The sequence below is a fragment of the Grus americana genome, chromosome 2 (assembly GCF_028858705.1).
Source record: "Grus americana isolate bGruAme1 chromosome 2, bGruAme1.mat, whole genome shotgun sequence".
Classification (NCBI taxonomy): domain Eukaryota; kingdom Metazoa; phylum Chordata; class Aves; order Gruiformes; family Gruidae; genus Grus; species Grus americana.
The window spans coordinates 163,062,711-163,086,107 of NC_072853.1; the positions used below are offsets into that span (position 1 = coordinate 163,062,711).

At 41.5% G+C, this 23,397-nt stretch overlaps 1 protein-coding gene across 1 annotated transcript; it reads left to right on the forward strand.

Annotated features, from left to right (window-relative positions):
• Positions 1-17,328: 17,328 nt before the first annotated feature.
• Positions 17,329-23,190, forward strand: LOC129203241 (elastase-1-like). Its single transcript, XM_054817422.1, has 8 exons — positions 17,329-17,380; positions 17,909-18,012; positions 18,142-18,251; positions 19,028-19,159; positions 19,808-19,944; positions 20,091-20,236; positions 22,142-22,291; positions 23,019-23,190. The coding sequence occupies exons 1-8, from the start codon at positions 17,347-17,349 to the stop codon at positions 23,043-23,045; spliced, it is 840 nt and encodes a 279-aa protein (XP_054673397.1). The 5' UTR covers positions 17,329-17,346; the 3' UTR covers positions 23,046-23,190.
• Positions 23,191-23,397: the final 207 nt, after the last annotated feature.

A 23,397-nucleotide genomic window follows, 5' to 3' on the forward strand; every position in this document is an offset into this window, starting at 1 on the left:
CAGTTCACCTGTCTGCAGAGACAGCACCATCCCAGGCACCATTTGAAGCTCATACTGACTTTACTGTGACATATTGAAAAGGGGTAAATTTTATATATTGAGAATTATCCCTTGATAAAAAGCAGTGCTAAAAATCAGGGTGAGTCACTGCAGGGGTGGAATTCGTAGCTGCATCTACCCCCATCAGTCTCCCATATACTGCACTGGCAGAGTTAGGCATTTTAGGAAAAGAGTTCATTGAAGTGAATGTAAGAGAGGCAAAGGGTCAAGCCAGGAGATGGGGAGAACCATCTATCCAGTAGGAAAAGGCATGATATGTCAATGGATAGAGAGTTATTTAACTATATTCTCAGTCATGCACACATACATGAAACATGCTTGGAAGAAAAAATGTTGACATTATAGTCGAATGGCCATGCCCTCCCCACAGGCCCAGGCCAGGTTGCACGAGTCTAGTTAATATTTGTGTAAATGGAAGAGCTTCACTGGGCAGAGACTGAAAGAGATTTATCTTTTAATACCAGTCTGCCTTTTAGGACACAAATCTGGTGGTAGGAGAGATGAACAGAGCTCTCTGTTTCAGACCAAGAAAAGGCGATTTAAAGGCAGACGTCCGCTCCTTAGGTGGATGGCCAAACAACACACAGATACCAAAGAAACTGCTCTGAAAAACTGTCAGAAATTGTTGCAATTGTTATTTCATTGTCCTGAATCTCTCTTATGTTGTTCATCATTGCTGCAGGCTTTTGAAATACAACAGAGAACACTGAAATGTGTCCCATTGGAGCAGCCAGGATCAATTTTTTTCTCAGAAAAAGCTGGCAGCACTGATTCATGGCCTGTGAACACTGAACACTGCCTGAGTCGGAAGGACTATCTACAAGCTATAAAAATGCATTAACATACACTCCAACAGATAGTAAAGAAAGTCTTTTTTTAAAATCTCAGTCAACATCTCATTCCTAGTATCTATATACCAGGTAAGTGAGAGAAATTGTTGTGTTAGTGCCATGTCTTCAAAAATACAGAAAAGAAAATATTTACTGATTTTTCAAAACCGTAGAATTACCATGGGTGAATTCTTAAATCGTATTTCTGACATTTGAATGGAATAAGAGCCAAAAAGGAACATGAACACGAAAAGGCAATACAGCCATGTTAGCCAGTTTTGCACTTATTTATCCATTCAAGAAAATTTATCAAACTGAAAAATATTTTAAAATTCATGTGTGATATAGTAAATCATCAGAAAAGAGTATCTTATTACAAATGCAAAAAATCAGGTCACGCTTACAACAAAGGAAATTGCTCAGGTATGGTTTTCTGCTTGCAGTAAAAGCTACTTCTTAAAGCCCATAAAATATTGGTTTGGGAAAACTCCCATTTACATTTGTGAATATTTGATTCTCAGGGCCATTAACTGGCAGAAAATATCATTGAATTAGATATGAATTCCATCTACGCTTTTACTGAGAACTAATGATAGGCAACAAATTACAAGCTTTAATGTCTATAAAGCACATGCAGCTTCGTTTAAATAGAACTATTAACGTCTTCCAAGATTACACTGATTTTCAAAGAGTGACCATCTTATTATTATTTGTATTTGATTTCCTCCATATTTCCTCTAGTTGTTTATTCATAATAGAAATAATGTTAGCCCTGTCACTTCAGATAAGTAATGATGCACAAGAAAAATCAGTAAAGAATATTCTTTGCTGATTATTCATAATTACTTGGATACTGCAATAGTTGTGCTAATGGGGAAATCTATCTGTGTTGTAATTATAAAAGTAGATTGAAATTGCATTGGAAAAAAAATTGATTTACTCTGTTTCTGTCTTCTATGATAGAATGCAGTAGAGAGAAAATAAGAGACTTTTGATACTTATTAAAATTGTTATCTAAATACTTCATTTTTAATTACTTCTTGTTTTCTCAGATAATTCTGAAGTTGGCTTATTTTAATTTGGGTGATTGATTGTCAAGATCCAATAACTGTTTTCCCAGTCTACACACCAGCACACTATTTTTACATGAAAGTATTCATAATGAAATTGGTGGCATCACCAATTTTTTTCTGGAAAAAGTTGTAGAAAAGGAGTGAAGTAATGGAATGATGAAAATCCAAGATCCGTATCCCCCAAGTATAGTCTTTATGGGACACAAAAAATATCCACCCTGTACGCACATATGAAAATTGAAGAAATGTTTGCTTTTTGTGGGTAATTGTATGCCAAAGTGGTGACATTGATCCATACATTACAGCATGACACCACATGATGGGTTTGGACCTCTCTCTTACTAATAAATGGAAATGTCTCATATGCTTTTTGGTATGGTAATTATTAGGTCTTTTATTATGTGCTCTATTCAAAAGAACTAAATTTGAATGCTGTTGAATGCCAGTTCATATGTAGGGCTTTGTGCATCTCCTTTTATTTTTACATGGTTTTGTCTTCTAGATGACGGCAGATCTCATGTTCAGGAAACAGAAGTATGAACAACCCATAAACATTTATCAGAACATTGTGGAAAAATCACCAGGTAAAATCACATTAAATAAGCTTGAAGATTGTGCGTTTGTATAGATTTCTGCTCTAGGTTTTAAAAAACTAACTCATGAAAATGCAAAAACTCTGTTTTATTAACTTCACCTACAGAATTGTCCCCTTCTGAGTAAAATTCAGGTTTTCTCAGGACTTTCTGTAGTGTCACATGTAGAATATTAATAGATCTGAAGTTTTCTGGAAGAGCTTTCTACTTTAAGCAGCTGGAAATGTTAGCAGCGTCTGAATTCTTTTTGGCTCTACTTCTGCCATTTTTTCTTTTAAAAACTTTACCCCCTTCCCAAGAGATAAACAGTATTGCTGTATCTTATTAACTATAGGCCCCAAAAAACCTCAAAAAAATTCTGCATGATTTAAGTCAATATTTAAATTTTTCCAGATTTGAAAGCATCTGAGTTATTGTAAGGTAGAGATGAAATGCATTTATTGCTTTGTAATTTTTAGGTAAAATTTCAGCCCTGGAAAGATTAATTGATTTGTTGAGAAGAAGTGGTAACCTTGATAAAACTAGATTTTTCTTTGAGATGGTGAAGAAACATGATTACTTGTTGGAACCTGGATATAACTACTGCGAAGGACTCCACTGCTGGTAAGGCATGCAAAGGAATATTTGTGGATTTTGCATTTTCAGAGCAGTGCTGCAGAACTTCTCTGCAGTTTATGTGATGGCTTTAAGGCGCAGTTTGTTAAAAGTTATTGCTTCGTCTGCACAGAAATGAAACTACTGTTTTCAGATTTGCTTATAAGTTAGAGCTGGTAAAAATACAAACTTCTTAATAGGTCCAAGGCTTCTTTTGGAAAGTACTGGAGCATGAAGATGGGAAAAGCTGTATGTATAGTGAAACAGGGTACTCCAGAGAGAAGAAAAATATGTTGATTTGACTATATCAACTGCAGATACCTAACACAAGAGTTTTGATTGTAAATAGTCCTCCATCTGCAAACATTAGGAGACAAATCCTGGCTTAAATTATTTCAGTGAGCCAGGATTCTGACCAAGATGTCTTTCTATGATGTAGTCAGTAAGAGAATTCAAACTGTAACATACTGTAAAAGTCACCTGTTTATTTTCAGGATCTCAAAACATTTTCTGTATTTTTGTGTTATACACATGACCTCTATATTCTACAGATGTGAGGTTTTACCCATTTTCCAGTTGCATATGTAAGTCCAAGTAGTTGTTAGTCTGTTTTGGGGGTTTAGATCTTTTTGGCATTTAGCTTTAAAATAAGAGATTGTAATTGTAGAGTTTACATCTAATATGTATCTGTAAATGATATACCAATATCCAATTAAACAAAATTAATTTGGACTATATAATCAATCTGATAGCAAGAAGGTGGGTTGTTTTTTTCCTTTTACTGAACGATGCAGTATACACAAACTGAATTTGTAAGTAGAATCTGTTTAACTTTAGTCTTTAGGGATTTCTTTATGACTTGATTGCTCAGAGCAGGTCTCTGCAGGCAGAAGCGACTGGAATGTGTTAAATATGTGAAGACACAATAGAGAGTGTATGGCACAGATCTTTCAACCTGCACTGGACTGTCTTTGCAGCGCTGAATGAAAAACTTAGTAAAAAGTTCATTATGTAGAGGTGCAATTTTTTTACTTCTAAATATTGATGTCTAACTATATGATACAGATTTGGGCACTTGCTGTGCTGAAATGGGAAGGTCCTGCTCTTCCTCCTGCCTTGCTTCTTGCCATACGGTTTCACCTCCTTCTTTGCACAGGATCTGAAAATCATCCAATTCTGAACCTGCCTGGTTCAGCTTTCTAAAATGACCGAGAAATAACCAGCAAAAATATGAATATATTTTCCCTGTGAAAATATATTAGTTATTGAATCAAATCATTTCATCATGTGAGAGGAAAAGTTCCAGAGCTGAAGGCAACTGAGGACCTTCTTGCCAGGAGCAGAGTCACTTTTTTTTGTAGCACCAAGCTGTTAGAGCATATATATAACTATATATGTAACATTTACCTTGGCACACCTGATGGAGCTTGCCCTATCATCAGATTTGAGCTATGTAAGTAACAAGAGCACGTGACCCTAATGCTGTATGTAACTCTAATTATACATCATCCTTGCCAGTTGCTCAAAGGGGTTCTTCCTAGATCTCATTGTTAAAGGAAATGCTTTTCTTTACCAATATTGCTCTTCGCTATTTTATTTGTCATCGTCACTGTGGTACAGGTGTATCTTTGTGAATTGTGTTAAACACAGGTAACATCTGGCATGACCCATCTATTCTCTTGCTCACTGTTTCATAAAGGGAACATTGTGCATTTAGTAGAGCTCGTTTTGCTAGGATTTCAGGGTGAGAGTGAAAGCATCAACTTTGACATTAAGGTAGAAGTTTGGAGAAATGTAGACATCTGTGTCCCAGAAAGAGATTTGAATTGGCAGGTTTCCAGCAACACATACATACCATTGACAGAGTTTAAATTCATTCAATACCTAAACAAAAGTACTTCATTAATTACAGAAGCACTCTTTGTCTAAGCATATAAGCAGAAACTAGATACTTAAGCAATCATGATTCAATGCAAGAGTTGTGGTACTTGGGGAAAAGTAAACAAACTCATTATCCTCCAGGACTAACTTCCTCCTTCCTTGGCAGAGTTTACATGGTTGGTGCCTGATTTGTCTCTTTTTTAAATGGTTGATTTTGCATTAATCTGTGCATCAGAACTGGCAAGCACGTGATCTGTAAAACTGTAAGAACTGTGAAACTATAAATGAAAGGATGGCATATGTATGAGAAAACCTGTACATCCAACAATACATTAGAAAATAAATTAAACCTCTATCTATCTGAAGAAATTTTTGTTTCAAAACAACCACTTATTGTTTATCAGTTTGTATGCAGATGTATGCTTACTGCAACTATTTCAAAATTCTCTTTTTCTAAAAAAAATTTTCTTTTTTGTGGTGCTTTATATAGGTAAATACAGGAACTTCATATTGAGAAGATTGATCACCCTCTATTCTTTTCAGGTAGGCACATGGGGCAATCTAACCCAGCTCTGAGATACTTTAACAAAGCTAGAAAGAGCAGTGACTGGGGTCAGAGAGCTATCAACAATATGATTCAGATTTGTCTAAATTCTCTTGGACTTTGGATCTTCATGTGCCACATGACCACAACTTTTCTGGCAGACTTTTTATAACTTACGGAAATTATTTTTCTGCTCCAGTGAACTTAGTCATTCCTTCCTTTGTTTGGATTAAGACTACATTCCTGAGCAATGCTTTGTCTCTATCAAATCCAAGACTTCTACCTGTAGGGATGTCTGTAAGGTAGGTTGCCTGCTGTCTTAAGGTTTTCCTGTGCATTTTCATTTAATTGTCAAGTACAGCACCTTTTGGAGTGTCCTTTTCAATGCCTAAACCAAGTTCTTACACTCTGCAAAAGACTCATTTGATTCATCACTTTCGATGAGTTATCCCATTATTCTCCAGGGAGAGAACAATGTACCATCATTGCCTCAGCTCCTTTAAAGCTCCCAGTGTTCTCTTACCTTCAGTCACCCCTAGCTCTTCAAGAACAGCATGAACCTATTAGAAGCTGGTGGTACTGACAGTAGCTTTCTGCTTGAGGACCTTGGCATAGCCTTTAGCACCAAAACAAGTTGGTTGACTTCTTGTTCAAGACATGAAAGCCACTTTCTCTTTCCTTTCCATTCCCATCTTTCCACATCAGCACATGTTCAGTGAAAAGCTGTCAGGTCTGTTACTCCCAGACAAGTAGGTGCTCAGCATCGTATCCTAAAGTTGCACTATTCAACACAGGTTGAGCATCTGTTCTTCAGTTCTTTTCCTTGAATTTCTCAGGGCAGAAAGGAGATTCCAATTAGAACCTGCTTCTGCTGCAGGTGAACATCTATCTCACCCAGAAATATCAAAACCCATCTAAAAATAATTCAAGGGCAAGGTTCCTAATAGCTATTTGCTAGTGTTAAAGAACAGAGGAAGCTGGGAAACCACTCAGGATTTAAGGAACTTGAACACAGTTCTTAAGAAACTGTTATTAAAGTTTGTCATTGGTAATACTCATTAGGGAGACTGGCTTACTATCTTCTTGTCTCAGGCTGAGTTATATTTGTTTACCATGGGTTAGAACCACATCCAGTAGAGAGCTCTATTGCTCAATTTCTTTGCAGTGTCCAGACTTCAGAAAGGTGATACTGCTGTCACATACTTCAGGACGAAAAGAGTAATTGCTTCACTTTGCATCACCAGCAGGCTTACAAAGGAGGCATCTGAACAGAGTTTCAGATGACAAAAAAATTCATTCTATTAGTAAATCAAATGGATGGGACCCATTCTTTGTTCCTGAGTCCAACTGGCAAGACATGGCTCACGTCCATGTGATTAAAATCTTTCATCTCTAAACCAGAGTGTGTGCATCCCAGTTGCCTGTTGGAATTGTTCTTGGCCCATATTATGCACTAAAATATGACTAAGAATTGTCTGAGACTGTGGTGGCTGACATGGGGCAAAACCACACCCAGAATTGTGCAGTTTTGCAATACAGACAGCGGAAGGAAATGCCAAGCCCTTAGCTCCGGTGCAATTTAGTTCTTGGCACAGAAGTAGCTCTGGGTCTCAAGATAAATGTAGAAAAGTTCCCTTTGAGCCAGCTAAACGTCTGGAGTTCTGGCTTTGACTTGGGCTGGGTGATATTGAAGAGGCAGAGTATGGAGTGGTCAGTGACCACTTCATCAGTTGATCAGCATGAATATGTCACTTCTGTAGAAAGTCCAGGAGGTTTTTTTATCAACAGCAAACATGGAGAAGGGATGTACCAGAATGCCTTTCAAATTATCTTTACTACCCTATTCAATAGTCAACAGCTGTCTTCTTGCCTGGTTGGAAGATTCATCCCAGTGATCTGAAACCTCAAAGTTTGTCATGCTTGGGAATATCCCAAAACCCTGCATGAAGAAGATACATCAACCACACATAATGACAGCTATAATATCAATAAATAAATAAAATATCACTGCTATAATATCAATAAATAAGGTACTGCTAGATTCCCATCTTCTTTACCAGCAAACAGCATTTAGCATCAAGTTTATCAGTGAGTGACTTGCCAAGAGCTTCAAACACACTAGTGAAAGTCCTAATCTGTTTTAAGGTGATGACCATGAAATGGGGAGTGGGGGAAGAAGGGATGGGGAATTGTGTCCTAAGAAAGGACCAAGAGCAAGGACCTGAGCAGCAGGCCCAATGAGTATGACTCCAGATGAGGTTTGTCAGGGGTTTTTTTCCTCATTCAGCATTTTCTCACAACATAGCAGTTTCCACAGAAGTCTGATCCAAGGTTGCAGCTCCAGTATATCAGAGCTGACCCTGAACACAGCTGAACACCCAGGGGATGTGAGAACGGGCTTGCAGCACCTGCTTGTGCACTCAGGACCCTTGCCAAGTGGAGTTTGCCAGTGGAGTTTCAGCTGATCCTACTCTTGGCCAAGGACATTCTTCTGTTTGGAAGGTATGCAGTGAGTCCAAGAGCCCTGCCCTTCCTTCCACATCTTCTTGTAGTTGTTTCAGGCCAGAATCACCATCCCAGGCTCTGCCATCCCTGTTCAACGACACTTGTGTTGGTTGTCCTTCTGGATGAGAGCTCACCTGCAACTTCTCAGCGAGGAAATTCTGATCCTCAGTCAAAAATTACTCCGCTGTGCATCCGAGTACACAACGTTTGGCAACTGCTGTTATCTCAGGTGCTTTTGTCAGCCTGGCTGAAAAACTAGGCACTGCAAACACGGTTAACTGAAGCTAAACTAGATGGACGTCTCCATCAATCTTTTGTAAAAATTTAGCCACCACCTTGGCATCCAAAAGGGGAGGCACTAGGCCCTTTCCTGCTCTTTATGTTTAGTTTCTTGAAATTAGCTGAAATTCTGTTCCTTGAGATATGTTTCTGTATGTATCTCTTGCTTTCAGACCATATTTTTCCAGAAATTCTGATGCTGAGAGAAACAGATATTATAGGGTGTGTGCCTTTCTTCTGACATCAACATGAATTACATGAGAAAGAAGAAACGAGGGAAAATAGAGGGTGCCTTATAGGTATGCCCTGGGCACAAAAATTTGTCACTCTCGAGTGCATGAATTTATGTACTGCAAAAGCACAAATGTACATATTGACAACACACCTAGAAATACAATATTAATATCTAACCATTCTTTTAAAACAACTTTTCATTTTAAAAATAAAGGAAAATGTAGCACTTCTGAAAACTTCCATGCACGGAAGATCTGGAGTAGGATGAAATTAGCTATAGAACAAATAATAGCAGTTTAATGTGATTAATTTTTAGTCTGTGAAACAGTGTGATTTATGAGATACTTAGAAAAAAATACATAACCGCTCTGTTAACATATGGAGTAGTTACAATTTATAGACAAAGATGCATATTGCTTTATATTAGTCACTATTTGATAAACTAGGAAATACCATATATAATTTAATGTTACAGTAATTTAGATGAGAAGAAGGAAGCTATGCAACAGCGTGGAAGCACAGCAGAAAAATTATTAAAGGAGTTTTGTCCTTGTTCACAAGAGGGCCAAAATCAGCTAAAGATGTTACAGAACTACTGTTTATTGTCTACTACAGGCATACGCAATGTAGAAAAAGCTCCCAGTGTTTTTGTAGAAATGGCAAAAAATGAGGTAGGGATTCTTAAGATCTTTTCATACACATTCCTTCCTGTTATAAATTGCTAGTAGACTCCTGCTTTGCTTTTTTACCTGTTTTTTCTCCACAATGAATAGTATTTCCTTCTTAACTTTAAACTAAAAGCTTTGAAACTAATAAGCATATTAAAATACTTATATATGAACGTGTTTACTACTTTTTTCCCTGTTGAGTAAGGACTAAAAGAGACAGAATGTAGGCTATTTATCTTGTACTTTTTACTCTTTACTTAAGGTCAAAGTGAACTTATCCAGTCAACACACTGGGTGAGATTCTGATGTCATCGATACTAAACTTTTCCATTGATTTCAGTGGAGTGAGGAGTACCAGTATGTATAAAGCTTCACAGACTAATTTTTCTAAAGCAAACAGTTTATTTGCATGTAGCAAATAACACCCCTAACTCTTAAGAGTTGTGAAAACTGTGGATTTCAGTGAACTGCTTACTAGCAGTTACTTAAAAAAATGAAACGAGAGGGAATTATGTACTGAATGTTCTCCAGAATCTGGAGGCAAGATCAAGCTAGTCTGCTGTTAAAAGTAAATAAAAAGGACATTATTTCTCAAGGCTTACTCTTTCAGTTCTGTAATGTGCATAAATGATTTGAAATATTGACATTTTGCTCCTTTCCCAAGATAGTTATTCAATATAGTCTAATCAATATTGGGAAATAGCAGTGTGAAACTTCAACTAGCTGAACACTGTGGTCGTCACCCAGCAAAATATTTAATTACATGCTTCCCCTGCATGAATATGTATACTTAAGGATTTTAACAGAGCTATATGAATGCTCAAAACTAATCATCAGACATTAAACATATTAAAGGAGGTAACACGTTTTGCCACTTAAACCAAGGAGCCCTTTGACCTTGATTTGATTAAGCAGTGTTTCGAATAATTAAGAGTTGACTCATCCAAATTCTTCATACTACATTGAGGAAACACATTGTCACACTGACATCACCCAGTTGTAAAAGGTTGTTCCTGGAAATTTTATCTTAGCCTGTAACACAGAAGCTGGTTTTCCTTTTGGATCTTCTGTGCTCAATGGTCAGACAAGCTGAAAAACTTTTGCAGGTGTTTTAACTATAAGAACTTTTGATCCATATATTCCATCTAGTTTGTCAATAATTTGTTGCCTTAGTCTAAAGATCTCACATGTAAATTCCTCTATATTATGAGATCCTAAAAACCTGTTTGTAGTAATTCAGGTGCAAGATAAAAAGATAGAAGTGCAGGTATAGGTTCAGGGGGTTTTTTATGCTATATGGGTGTTTACTATAAATGGAGATACTGAGGTTTATTTCACAATCTGTTAACAACTAGTTTGGTTTTGCATTAGCTTTTTGTAATACGACAGTGCAAGATACGGTACTATCACTAGCATATGAAGGGAGATTGCTGTAATTCGTGTGATTTATATTTTCTCAAAAGGAAAGGCGTTCAAAGTATTTTTGCAATGGCCCAGCCCCCTGTGATGCTTAAAACAGACTGCCAAGGTCAGAATTCAACTAAAACAATTAGCAAAAGTAAACTGGACATTGTTAGATGCTGAAGAGTCAAAAAAAAAAAAAAAAAGCAGAGTGCTATTTGCCTTTACTCAGCCCTCAGTTCATTGATCCTTATGTACTGGTTTACTCTCCAAATACGACATATACTGACGGAATTCCCTGCAGCCCCCGGGAGCCGTGTCAGCATCTGGGCTCTGACAAGCACAGCGACGCGACCGGCTCCTTTCCCGGGGCTGTGACGGCTGCGAGCGCGTTAGCCCTCCGTTCCCTGCCCTGGGTAGGGTGAGCCCACCAAGTGTTCGGCACGTTACTTGCAAACGGGACCAGGATCCAAGGCGCATAAAGCCTTATTACCTAGCAAAAATTTGTCCTTGAATCCCTCTTTTTTGGGGCGTTTCCTAACATAACACACACATTAATCCAAGTAAAATGTCCAGATAGAAAAAAAATTGTACCACGGGTCACATGTTCATTATCTTAATGTTTTCTAGGATATCCTATTTTCACACTAAATCTGTTGTGATATTTGGTCCGAAGTGCTGTTTTAATCTCAGATTAACCTACAACTGTTCTTTCTGCATCCCTTGAAGGTTTCAGACTTGCTTTTAGTTACCTAAAGGATGAGATATGTAGAGGCAATAGAACTCTGTCATGATGTAACTCATTCACAAAACTTTGAATTACATAATGAGAAAAATAGTTTTTAACTTCTTATTAGCTGTCTTTTTTTTTAACTAGGTTTTGATGCTCTCTCCAAGTTATCCAAAGAGTCACAAAGATTTTAGAAAAGGCACAAGCAGCAATCAAACTGTGAAAATAAGATCTTAAGGCAAAATGTTTAGCTATGAGAGATGTCAGTAAACACTAGAAATAAAAAAAAGTTGAGTAAATATGTATTTTAGACTTTCTAATTAGCATAAAATTAAAGTTTTCATTTTTTTAGAAGAATCACATGGAAAGGCAACCGTTTAAGAAAAGAATAAAATGACTCAGACCAGAACACTAAAGTCTGTGTGTTCAGCAAGGGAGAGATTTAGGTTCACCAACAGGGGACATGGCATTTATCACAGCTCTAGTATAAAGGTGATTCAATTTAAAAGACAGTGAATATCAGATCCTCTCTCTTGCAGCCACTTATATTATTTGCTCAGACTGAAAGAACCCTAAAGTGGCAGTAAATTGGATTTATCAATTTTAAAAATCCTTTACCTGCCCGGATGGTGCAGAAAGGTTTTAAATAAAACCAGCCAGACTGTCGTACGCAGTAGTCTGTGTTAAGGACATTGTAAGACCTGCCATCTCCAGCAGCCTGCAGCACCCGAGGTTTCTCCTGCCCAGCGGCAGGAGCCCAGTCTGGCTCACCCTGGGCCCTCGTACCTGCTATATGATCACCTGCTTGCCAGCTAGTGCAGCTTGCTCGTCCTGCACAGCCCCCTGCAATACCCCAAATTCTCAAGTTCATCTTTTCCCTTTCTTATCAGTTGCCCCATCCAGGTTAGCTCTCTCCAAAGCTCAGCCCGTAGTTCCTTAATGGCCCATCAGTTACCGTCTGGAGACTTTTGGTCATCGTCTTAGTTATCCCTTGTCTACCAGGTTTGTGTTTTGTTTATCCCGTTCCCTTTTACTCGTTATCCCCTCTGAACTGAAAAGGTCCTTGATCTTGTAACCTTAATGAAGCAGATTCTCTCACATTCCACGTACCCTCAACAGTCTGTATATCAAACTTCTTTACAAGTCACTTTCAGAGTAGAGTTTATGTGCACATTATAACTTGCTGGCACCTCAGCTGCCTAGTAAATTTACTAGGTAGCATTTTTCATGTAGGCGTACATCACAGTGTATAGTAACTAGTGTTACTCAGTCACTTGCCCTTTCCATCAAACATCATCATGTGAAACGTCAGTAAATATGGGCTAAGCGTGCATATTTTGTGAGACTGACCTTGAATTTAATAAGCATTTTCAGCCTTAAATTGAACATGCAGACATTACCTCATGACATTTTATGATTTCCAGCGTTGAAATGTGAAGTTTTCTCAATTATTGATTTTATGTTTCCTTCTTGCTAAGAATTTCTTCTGAGCCAGATATATTTTAGATGAACCTTCAGAGATATGCTTCCGGATACAGAAATAAATGGTGGTCTGACAAATTAGCCACTTCGTATCATGCATCTGTTTTTACAGCTCAACTGTACCCATACTGAAATAATGACTTCATTCCGTAGCAATAAAAAGAGGAGGAAAAAGTGAAGTCATTTGTCCCTTTATCCTCATTTATTGATGGTTAAGGCCACTGTAGTATCTTTACAAAGAACTTTACATTAAATCAAGGTTTTTTTCAGTCTTCAGGATAACGCAGCCATAGATTTTTACTTAAGTAATAAAAGGGTTTCCTCTCATGTTGTCCTAACTTGTTGCCAAATGATGATAAATTAGGAATATTTATGGGTTTATTAGTGTATTGATCAACTCAAACTCAGTTATGGAAGAGAAGGAATACAGATTAAAAAATGATGAAAAATTACATACTCTGTGTGCATTGGAAGGAGTCTTCTCCTGTCCTGCTTAATACCTTTAAAACCATCTCTGTTGAGGAGCATGTGCTTTACATTAGCACATACTTAAGTTAACAATGTGCTTAATACTGTCCTGCATAGAGATGTTACACTGAATTGCTGCTATAAAGAACAAAGGAAACCTTGGCATTTGCACTGCAAAAATAAATCTGAGGCTTTTGTTTCTAGAAACATCATCAATACATAAAGATATATGTATGGCTGAACCGTGTCATGCCAAAGATCCATCTAACCAAAATCCTAGAGGCAATGGGTGACAGCAGATGCTTAGGAAAAGCATGTAAGAGCAGAGCAACCATAAGGCTACACAATAAACATGCACAGTAAACCATCCCAATGTCTGGGAGTCAGTTTGTGCTTTAGGACCTCCCTGAAAGATGAATATATCCTCGTCTTTGTGCTCAGAGATCCCAATGGATCTCATCAAATCCTCCCAAATCTCCTTGTTGCTTGTAGGGCCCTGGAATCTTTCCCCACCATCCATCCTATGCCTCACAACCTTCCTTATCCTTCCCATCACTCCTAAAATGATCTACTCACCCAGAAAATGCTGCTGTCATCAAAATATTTAATTCTGATGCTCTGAGTACAAGGACAAAAAGGCTATACACTAATAAACTAAACAGCGCTAGATCCCTAATTAAGTAAACAATCCTAGAGCACCAATTAACTAAACGGTGCTGGAGCACTAAATTATCGTCCTGCTTTTTCTGCACAGTAAATGTTAGCACAGTCGGCATAACACTGGTTTGCACCAGCCCATGCTCCCCATAGTGACGCCTACACACGGTTTGGAAGGTTAGTATGGACAAGAGACCATACTCCATCAGCAGCAGGAGTGAGGCCTCTCTGGTTTAGAGTATAGAAGAGTTTTGCCATAATGACATGAACAGGGCCATCTGGATTGGCTTTGTGGTGTGAAAGATGCCCCATTTTGTTTACTGGTAAAGACTCGGAGCACAGAAATTCATTTTTGCCTACACTTGTCAGACAGAAACCCTGAGATGGCTGTGGCTTGAGATGGTTCCTCAGAAAGGAAGAGTCCTGGACTCTGACTCCAGGACCGTTCATGTTCTGAAGCAAATTTCATAGCCCCTGGAGGGTTATGGGCCTCTGAGATTTAGCAGTAGGTGAGATGTTGTGTTTTGGATGGCAGCCTTAGGTGTTGGCATCTCAAGCCAAGCTTCACAATTGGAGCTCCATGGTAAGACTGCGATACCAAAACCTGATCATTCTTCTCATTTCCATTACTGCCAATCTCCATTTTTTTTCATTTCCTTCCCTTACAGTTAAAGTCCTAACTCATAAGTTCAAGTTTTTTTCACCCTGGCAAGTGCTTGTACATGGAACAGCTTCCCAGCCCCAACACTCCAACTTCCCTCTCTCCATGTGTCCCAAAGGTTCACCTCTTCCGCAAACCATATATGCAGAATCCAGAGCAAAACACAGACAGTCCCTGAAGAACTCTATGCTAAAAAAAATATGTCTGAAGTGGAGGAATTCTGAAAACAGCTGTAATTCATCATCCTCGGTGTAATTTATTTCTCTTTTGGGCATTACAACACAGCCCAACATCAAAGCCACTCAGCTGCAAAATGAGTATGATAGCATGCACATTGCTGTAGAGTACAGATTATGGACAAACAATTACTCAAGCTAAACGGCATGATGTCCAAGAGAAGAATAAACAGACAACAATGTTCTTCAACAAAATTGTGTGTAGGGAACACATAAAGTCTTTTGAAAAATAAACTAGCAATAGAAAATGAGTGAGTTTGCCAGGTCTAACGGGGATGATGAATGTAGTGAAAGTGCGTGAAGAGACTCTTTGGCTAGGAGGCCACTTTCTGACCTCCTAGCCAAAACTACCTGGAAGATAAAAATGATCTGTGATGTAAGGAGGAAAAAGTGTTCAATGACTTAAAGACAGCTTCAGTGCTTCTGAAATATCACACTGAACTTTTTATGGCTTCCAATAAAATAGAAAAGATTTATTAAAGAGGACTGTTGGGATGATATGGAAAAGGTCCTAGTCCTACTGTATCCATTCCGTGGACAGCAGATCCCATTAGCATACATGGATGGAAGAGCCTTCCTATCTTCTCCAATTCGTTTCCTTAACTCTTCCTTTTTTACTTGACAACTGGTCTCTGGCTGCAGTTGAAGTTCGAGGTGAGCTTTAGTGCCCGCCTGTCGATGGTCTGTGTGTCCCAACGGGATTTCCTCTGATTGTGGAAACAAGCCTCTGGGTTTCCACCAGCTACAGGCATTTCTTGTGTTCTTCCTCACTAGATATGTAAAGCAGGGCTGCATTTTACATTTAACTGAAGAACCTGTGCATCTGTGATCCTAATAGATGCTTTAAATCATTAAACTGATGTAAACCATGCTCCACAAGTATAAAATGATCAGGGGACTGCAGTTAATGGGGATATAAAAAAGCAAAACATACCTCCCCCTAGAACAAGGTTATCCATTTCAAAGGCTTCTACATTTCCTTCTGAAGTGCTATGTGTAGGCTGCTGTCAAAGATGGGGTGCAGGTCTTGGCAATATTGCCTGGCACCTGCCCTACCTACTGCCTGTCCCAAGCTGCTGGAAAGCAGTGTGGCAGAAGAGGATCTGGGGATCGTGGTGGACACCAAGTTGAACATGAGCCAGCAGTGTGCCCCTGTGGCAGAGAAGGCAAATGGGCTGCATAAGGCAAAGCATTGTCAGCAGGTCGAGGGAGGTGATCCTTCCTCTGCTCAGCGCTGATGCGGCCACACCTGGAGTCCTGTGTCCAGTTCTTGGCTCCCCAGGACAGGAGACACATAGACATACTGGAGAGGATCCAGGAAAGGACCACAAAGATGATGAAGGGACTGGAGCACCTCTTCCATGAGGAAAGACAGACAGCTGGGACTGTTCAGCCTGGAGAAGGGAAGGCTCAGGGAGGATCTCATCAATGTGTGTAAATACCTGAAGGGAGAGTGTGAAAAAGGCAGAGCCAGGCTCTTTTCAGTGGTGGCCAGTGGCAGGACCAGAGGCCATGGGCACAAACTCAATCACAGGAGGTTCCCTCTGGACATCAGGAAACACTTTTCTACTGTGAGGCTGACCGAGCACTGGCACAGGTTGCCCAGGGAGGTTGTGGAGTCTCCATCCTTGGAGATATTCAAAAGCTGTCTGGACACGGTCCTGGGCAACCGACTCTGGGTGTCCCTGCTTGAGCAGATGAGCTCCAGAGGTCCCCTCCAACCACAGCCATTTTGTGGTTGTGGGACCTTTTTCATTCCTCAGAGACAGCACCTGTACTTGCCAGCTGCACCATTCCCTTTTTTCCCTGCGGGCCATAGCCCAGCTCCCTGCCTCCCCTCCTTTCTTTCAGAGCCAGTGTTTTGGGGCAGGCAGAGGAAAACTCTTTCAGCAGTGAGGAGGGAGCAGAAAAAGATCCTAAAAAAGGATCAGCATGTCCAGCCAAGGTCAGTTTAATATGTTCAGCCAAGGTTGAACCACCCTCAGCGATTACACTTCTCCCTGTTTACTATTGCTCTTATTATCTAGTTGACAAAGATCAGTTCATGTTACATGGAATAGCTGACAGCTGGACTGACAGATAAATTTCTAACACGGGAATACAACACGTGCATCAACAGTTATTAGCCCAAAGTGTTGGCTTGTTGAGCTTGGGTCTGTGTTGTTTTGTTTTTGACTTGATCTGAGCTCTCTCCAAATTTATCAGGTTTTTTTTCTGCTTCATGGCCCTGTGGGAACTGTGCAGTGTGGAGGTCTTTGTGCAGCCTTGGGCTCTACCTTGAACAGGTAACTGCTCTCCCTTTTTTTTCCACCTAGAGAACATTTCTGATCAGTTTAATGAGCTATGAGTATAGATAAATTGAAGTAATCACAAATTTAGATACAGCTTCTTATCAGATATTTTAGTATAAAAAGAATTTCTCTTGGTAAAATGCTGCCACTTCATTAAAGATGCTTCAGTACCTGGTTCTTCTTAGTTGCCTGGGTAAGTTGGAATTGAAGTGTTTGAGCTGGGAAAGGGTGAACTTCTCAACCTCAGACTAAGAGGTGCAGATTACAGCAGATCAATTTTTTCTCTGTGCTAGGGCAAAACTTACGTGGACACAATTATTCTGGGTGGAAGGGTTTTTCCCTAATGAGGGAACAAGATCTCCATGAGAAAGATCTGGTGGTGGTCTGAGGGAGGGGAGGGGAAACCTACACCCCAAAAGAAAGGGGATTTAGGTCGGTGCACAACCATCTGGCAGTTCTGGTGGGGTTGTAGGGACCATGGGAAACAGAAGTCAATTTATATGACAGCCTTGCATCTTGAAGTCTGTTTATTTTTCAACCACGGAGGCTTTAAAGACAGCCTTCAGGACGGAGAGCGATCGCAGTGTCACCATGTGCAAGTCTCAATTTGCTCCGCTGGCTGCGCTGCGCAGCCCCGGTTTGTCACTGGCAGTAACCCGCGATGACTGACGCTCTTTAGGGATCCACGTGACAAACTTCACTCCTTTTTTTGTGTGGTTAGGGGCAATCTCTGGAAGTCCCCTAATTGATGCTCTTCAGAAGGATGTGCTGACAGGGCGAGTAATTGGAGGCCACGAAGCCCAACCAAACAGCTGGAAGTGGCAGGTAATGCTGGTGTTTTATATTTGAAAAAACAGGGAGAAAACGAGAGCTTCCACTGGCCAAAGCCACACACACCCTTTCTGCAGAGGCACGGCATGGCTCGGGTGTAAAATATGTTGTTGTTTGATCCAGGTATCGCTTCAGATTGCCTATGATGACTACCCGGGATACTACTCTCACATCTGCGGTGGAACGCTTATCAGCCCCAAATGGGTCATGACTGCAGCCCATTGCCTCACCACGTGAGTAGGATAAAAAGCATTAAAACTCTTGTTCTTGTCCCCATTCTTGCTGTAGACAGGAGCCAGACCCTTCTCACCCTCTGAGCTCCCCACTGATGCCATTCCTCACACAGCTGGACATCTCTCTGTGCACTTAATCAAGAGAACTGGAAAACTGTTTGCTTTAGCCTTGATTTTGTGCATTAATTGCTGACTTCCTGGGAGTGGAAATCAAGCTGATTGCTGATTTGCATCAGAGGAGGTGCATTTGTGTGAATGTGAGCATTTTGAATGGGTTTGCATCCTGAAAAACCTGCACGGAGATGGAAAGATTGAACGAAAGGCATGTTTTGTAGCTCGCGGGCCACGTTGTACGATTTGCTCTGCAGCACATCTAACGTGCACCGCCTAAACGATACAGCGTGACACCAATAAGCGAACACTCCTCTTTAATTACTCACGCCTTTAGCGAATGTACTTACAATGAAGTGTAACAAGCTGATCCTTCACATTCTGTTTCAGATAGATGCAGAGATGCAGAATGAACGTTCTCGTTCAAGACCGAGCTCAGCACTGTATAAGCTGATGCTGCACGTTCGCTTGCTTCGCCAGCAAAGTGCAGGCAGCATTTGCCTGATTCATAAGACCGTTTAGCTACAGTCCATTGAAAATCCTCCAGTGGAAGGTGCTTTAGGACTGATTACATTGGTGGAAGGTCTCAGTGGTGCAGGAATTGCGGTGCAAAGCTGGCGGTGCGGAGTAATTTTTACATTAATTATTCTGTGATTTGCTTTCAGGCTAGAAGGAGCATCCTACCGAGTGGCTCTGGGTGAGCACAATCTCTTGAAGGTGGACGGCACCGAGTACTATATTGATGTGGAAAGAGTCTTCATTCATAATGGCTGGAATCCCAATAACATTGCCAATGGGTAATTATTTTGAATATCGTCAAATGGTTGAATGGTACTTAGCACCCGCTAAGTGTTTAGGTGTATATTCAGTCCAGTTCTCAGTGAGACTGGATTTGTGGGAAGCACTGGAAGATGATGCAATGGAGATTTCCCAAATGACCTCCTCTTTTAGAGGTGTTACAGGATGTCTATGTGCATAACCTCAGTCCTTTTTTGCCAAAGATTGGGGAAATCTAGTCCCTCACAGATGGATGCAGGATGTACGGCAGATTCAGCGGCTTGCCAGCAGTCACACCACTGTTTGGACCTGATGAGGGAAGCCAACAGGGAAATGCTGAGAGACTGTCTTAAATCCCCCCTCGGAGGCATGCCTGTCCACCCAGGGTCCACTGAAATTCACTATGAGGTTGGGCACCTCCAAAGGCGTAGGAGCTTTCTGGGAGACTTTGGTCCTTTATCGGTCTGTACTATGGCCTCTTCTCTCTTAATTGCTCATATTTTCCTGTCGCCTGTGATAGCTGTAAGGATGAATTCCTGATGTTTGCAAGGTGCTTGGCTACGAGAGTCTAGAGACCTGCATGAATGATGAAATGTGAGTGAGGACGTCTGGTTTATGACTAATTCAAGATTTTCAGTAAAGAGTCTTTTACCTGTATCCCGTTTCAGCTATGACATTGCCCTGCTGCGCCTTGACTCTCTTGCCTATGACAATGGGTTCATTGAGCTGGGAATGCTTCCACCTGAAGGAGAAATTTTGCCCAATAATTATCCCTGCTATATTACCGGATGGGGGATGGTTAGTGGTAAGTAAAGGGAAAGGAGGAAATTTGAGGATCCCTCCTGGTTTCAGAGGGACCACCGTGCAGGTAAAGCTGCCCATGGCAGGATGTGGGCTTCTTTCCTCAACTGCTGGAGCTCCTGGACCAAAATCTCACCCTTTCTCTGCTAGTGGATGGCAACATCCCAGACACACTGCAAGAGGTGATGCTGCCGGTGGTCGACCATGAGATCTGCTCCCAGAACGACTGGTGGGGATCTCAAGCAAAAACCACTATGATCTGTGCAGGTGGAGACGGCGTGAGGTCTGGATGCAGTGTAAGATCTGTTATTATCAGAGGATTTTCAAGCTCCCCTCTTTCTTTTTCCTTCATATCTGACTTTGCTGTTCCTTCTGCTGGGGCCTGTTTTTTTCCATTTCTCCACCTGCAATAGCTTTCCTGCAAATCCTGGCTCCGTCACTGGTTTCTGCTGAATATCCTCTAAACCAGACTGGTCCACATTCCTCCATCTCCCCACAGAGCAACCAGCAGAGACAAAACCTCCAAATCCTCAGGGCACATCTCTCCCCTCTGATTTTGGAGGGGAGATTTGCCTTTTCTTCAAGCAGATCCTGGGGAATGGGCTGAGACTTTGTCAGCCCCCTCTGCCCTCTTCCAAAGGATGAAGCTGCGGGGAAGCCATACCACTCCTCCAATGTTGGGGTCATGTTGCACCCTGCACTAGGCAGTGCTCCCCCATGATTTTGCCCTGCTTGTCACCCTTCTCCTCCCCAGCTGCTCTGCTTACATGGACAGCTGAGGTTGCTGCAAGCTTTGGCTATGTCCAAGTTGCACCATCTAGCCCAGGTTAGAATCATAGAATCTCAGAATCACAGAATGGTTTGGGTTGGAAGGGACCTCAAAGTCCATCTAGTTCCAACCCCCCTGCCATGGGCAGGGACACCCTCCACTAGACCAGGTTGCCCAAAGCCCCATCCAACCTGGCCTTGAACACTTCCAGGGAGGGGGCATCCACAGCTTCTCTGGGCAACCTGTTCCAGTGCCTCACCACTCTCACAGGGAAGAATTTCTTTCTAATATCTCATCTAAATCGACCCTCCTTCAGCTTAAACCCATTCCCCCTTGTCCTATCACCACATGCCCTTGTAAACAGTCCCTCTCCAGCTTTCCTGTAGGTCCCTTTAGGTACCAGAACGTGCTATAAGGTCTCCCCGGAGCCTTCTCTTCTCCAGGCTGAACAACCCCAACTCTCTCAGCCTGTCCTCATAGGAGAGGTGCTCCAGCCCTTGGATCAGCTTTGTGGCTGGAGCACCTCCAGGTGGAAAAGGAAGATGCTGTGGGGTCCCCTTTATCCCAGGGGCTCCACGTGGACCCAGCATCCAGGCACAGAGGTTTGGTGTGTGAAGGCAGGGGGTACTCGTTACCTTTGCCTGTATTTGCTCACAACAGAGGTGGCTTCTGGTGAAAGCAACCATGCAGAGCCCTTAAAAAATAATGGAGAAATATGTAACATATTTTATTATGTAAATATATGAATATAATATAGAAACGCATAGAAATAAAACAGGTTATACAGTTATACATAGCACAATTACAGGTATAGTATAATTATAGGTCTATAGATATTTACTGTGTTTTTTTGGTGTGGTTTAATTATGGGAGAACCTTCTTATAAACCGGGTTCTGACCAAGAAAGCGCCTTTATCTTCTCGTATATTTTGACTTGAGTTGCTTTCTTTTTTACCATCTTAACTTCCCAAGACCCCTTGAATATACTTGTTTGTGAAGAACAAGGGAACCAGCGTTTCCCTTCTACCTGGTTCCTTGCAGCTGGAGAGTGCAGTGATTTTTTAACAGAGATGCTGTGCAGGTGGACCTTGCTGGGAAGGATTGCGTGTGACGCAACGTGCCCTAGACCATTTGCTTACAGTCACTATATTTGCAATGGTGGTGGGAATTCGGTGTTTCAGCCCTTCCTGGGCTGTGTAGGTGTATATACGTGTGTGTATGTGCGTGCAGACTGAGATAATAAATAGTGTGTCTGATATTTGCAACATCTTGGAAGACGCTGGGCGGTGCTGCTGGGGAGCAGTCAGCCCTTTGCAAAGAAAGCACAAATTTTTATTTTCATGTTCAGATCAGTGATTAACTAGTGCTCCAGTCATTCCTCAGTTGCTCAGATAATTTGGCTTAATATGGTCCTCTCCTTCCTCTGCTCCAGGGGGACTCTGGGGGCCCTCTCAACTGCTACAAAGACAATCGCTGGCAAGTCCACGGGATTGTCAGTTTTGGGCTAGTTCCTTACTGCAACACCTACAAGAAGCCAACCGTCTTCACACGTGTGTCAGCCTACGTGGACTGGATCTACAGCGTAAGTTGCTTGGTGCCTGCGATGCATATCCCATGAAGGCAAGGGACTGCCAGAGGAAATGGGGTCTTTCATTTGTTAACCCATTAGGAGTTGAACTGGGAGATCTGGGGAGGCCTAAAATCGGGATATTTTGTGCTACTTTTGGTGTAGTCAAACAATTGTAAGGAAGGAGCTGCTGCCTTAGAGCCGAAATGCTCTGCTGAGGACCACGGACAAAATTCAAGCCAGGCAGGAGCTGGGCTCTGTGTCCAAAAATGATCATCACCATTCACCCAGACAAAACCTCACTGCAGGAAACTGCTGAAGGAATCAGCTGGCCGGTGAACGGGAAATGCAGCAAACACAAAGCATCTCCACAAGCGCGAGTCCTGCAGTGCCGCATTATGCGCTTTTAGCTTTACATTTGGGAACCAGCAATGAGTGCATTGCTCCCAGAAATAATGTCTGGCACAAGGTGCAGCCATTTCCCAGGCACAGGGGATGGATTTGTGGAAATGCCGCTGTAAACTGCGGGGCCTGTTGGAAAGAAAGGTGGGGAGAGGTTTTTTAAATCACTGCAAGGAAGAGGGAGGCTACTGCGGTCCCTGAACCTTTCTGGGTGGGAACAGGTTGTTAGAGCAGTCCCCTGGCCCAGCTGGGAACAAAACCTTCTTCAGAGCACTTACCTGGGATGGAGACATGCGTTATTCTGGCTCTCTACCGAATCCAACTCTCTTTTGTTTTCCAGACTACAAGCGATAACGGGGGTTTATAGAGAAGGATTGACCGGTGCATGAACAGGAGAAGAGCTAGAACAAAGTATCTCTGCTCATTAACCCTACTCTCATCCCTTCTACACCTCTTTGAGCTATTAATAGCAAAGTTTGGCTAAGAGTATAATAAAGTGTCAGTGACTTCAACTAGTGACCTGTTGTTGTGTCTGTCTGGCCGTAGGCACCGGCTCAGACCTGGTCAGCAGGGAAGGAGGCTCCAGCAAATGCCACAGGCGATAGAAGCCAATGTCCTTACCTCGGGGCTGGGCTGCGGGCAGCGGGCACGGCTCTTCAGGGCTATCATTTTGGCACCAAACCCACCCTGCAGAAAATAACCATGATGGGCTTTTCTTG

Bases quoted from the DNA above. Each gene is read 5' to 3' on its own strand.
- LOC129203241 (XM_054817422.1), top strand. From the start codon at position 17,347: ATGCTTCAGTACCTGGTTCTTCTTAGTTGCCTGG. The intron at 17,381-17,908 runs GTAAGTTGGAAT...TTGTGTGGTTAG, and splicing joins GGTTCTTCTTAGTTGCCTGG to GGGCAATCTCTGGAAGTCCC. The intron at 18,252-19,027 runs GTGAGTAGGATA...ATTTGCTTTCAG, and splicing joins GCAGCCCATTGCCTCACCAC to GCTAGAAGGAGCATCCTACC.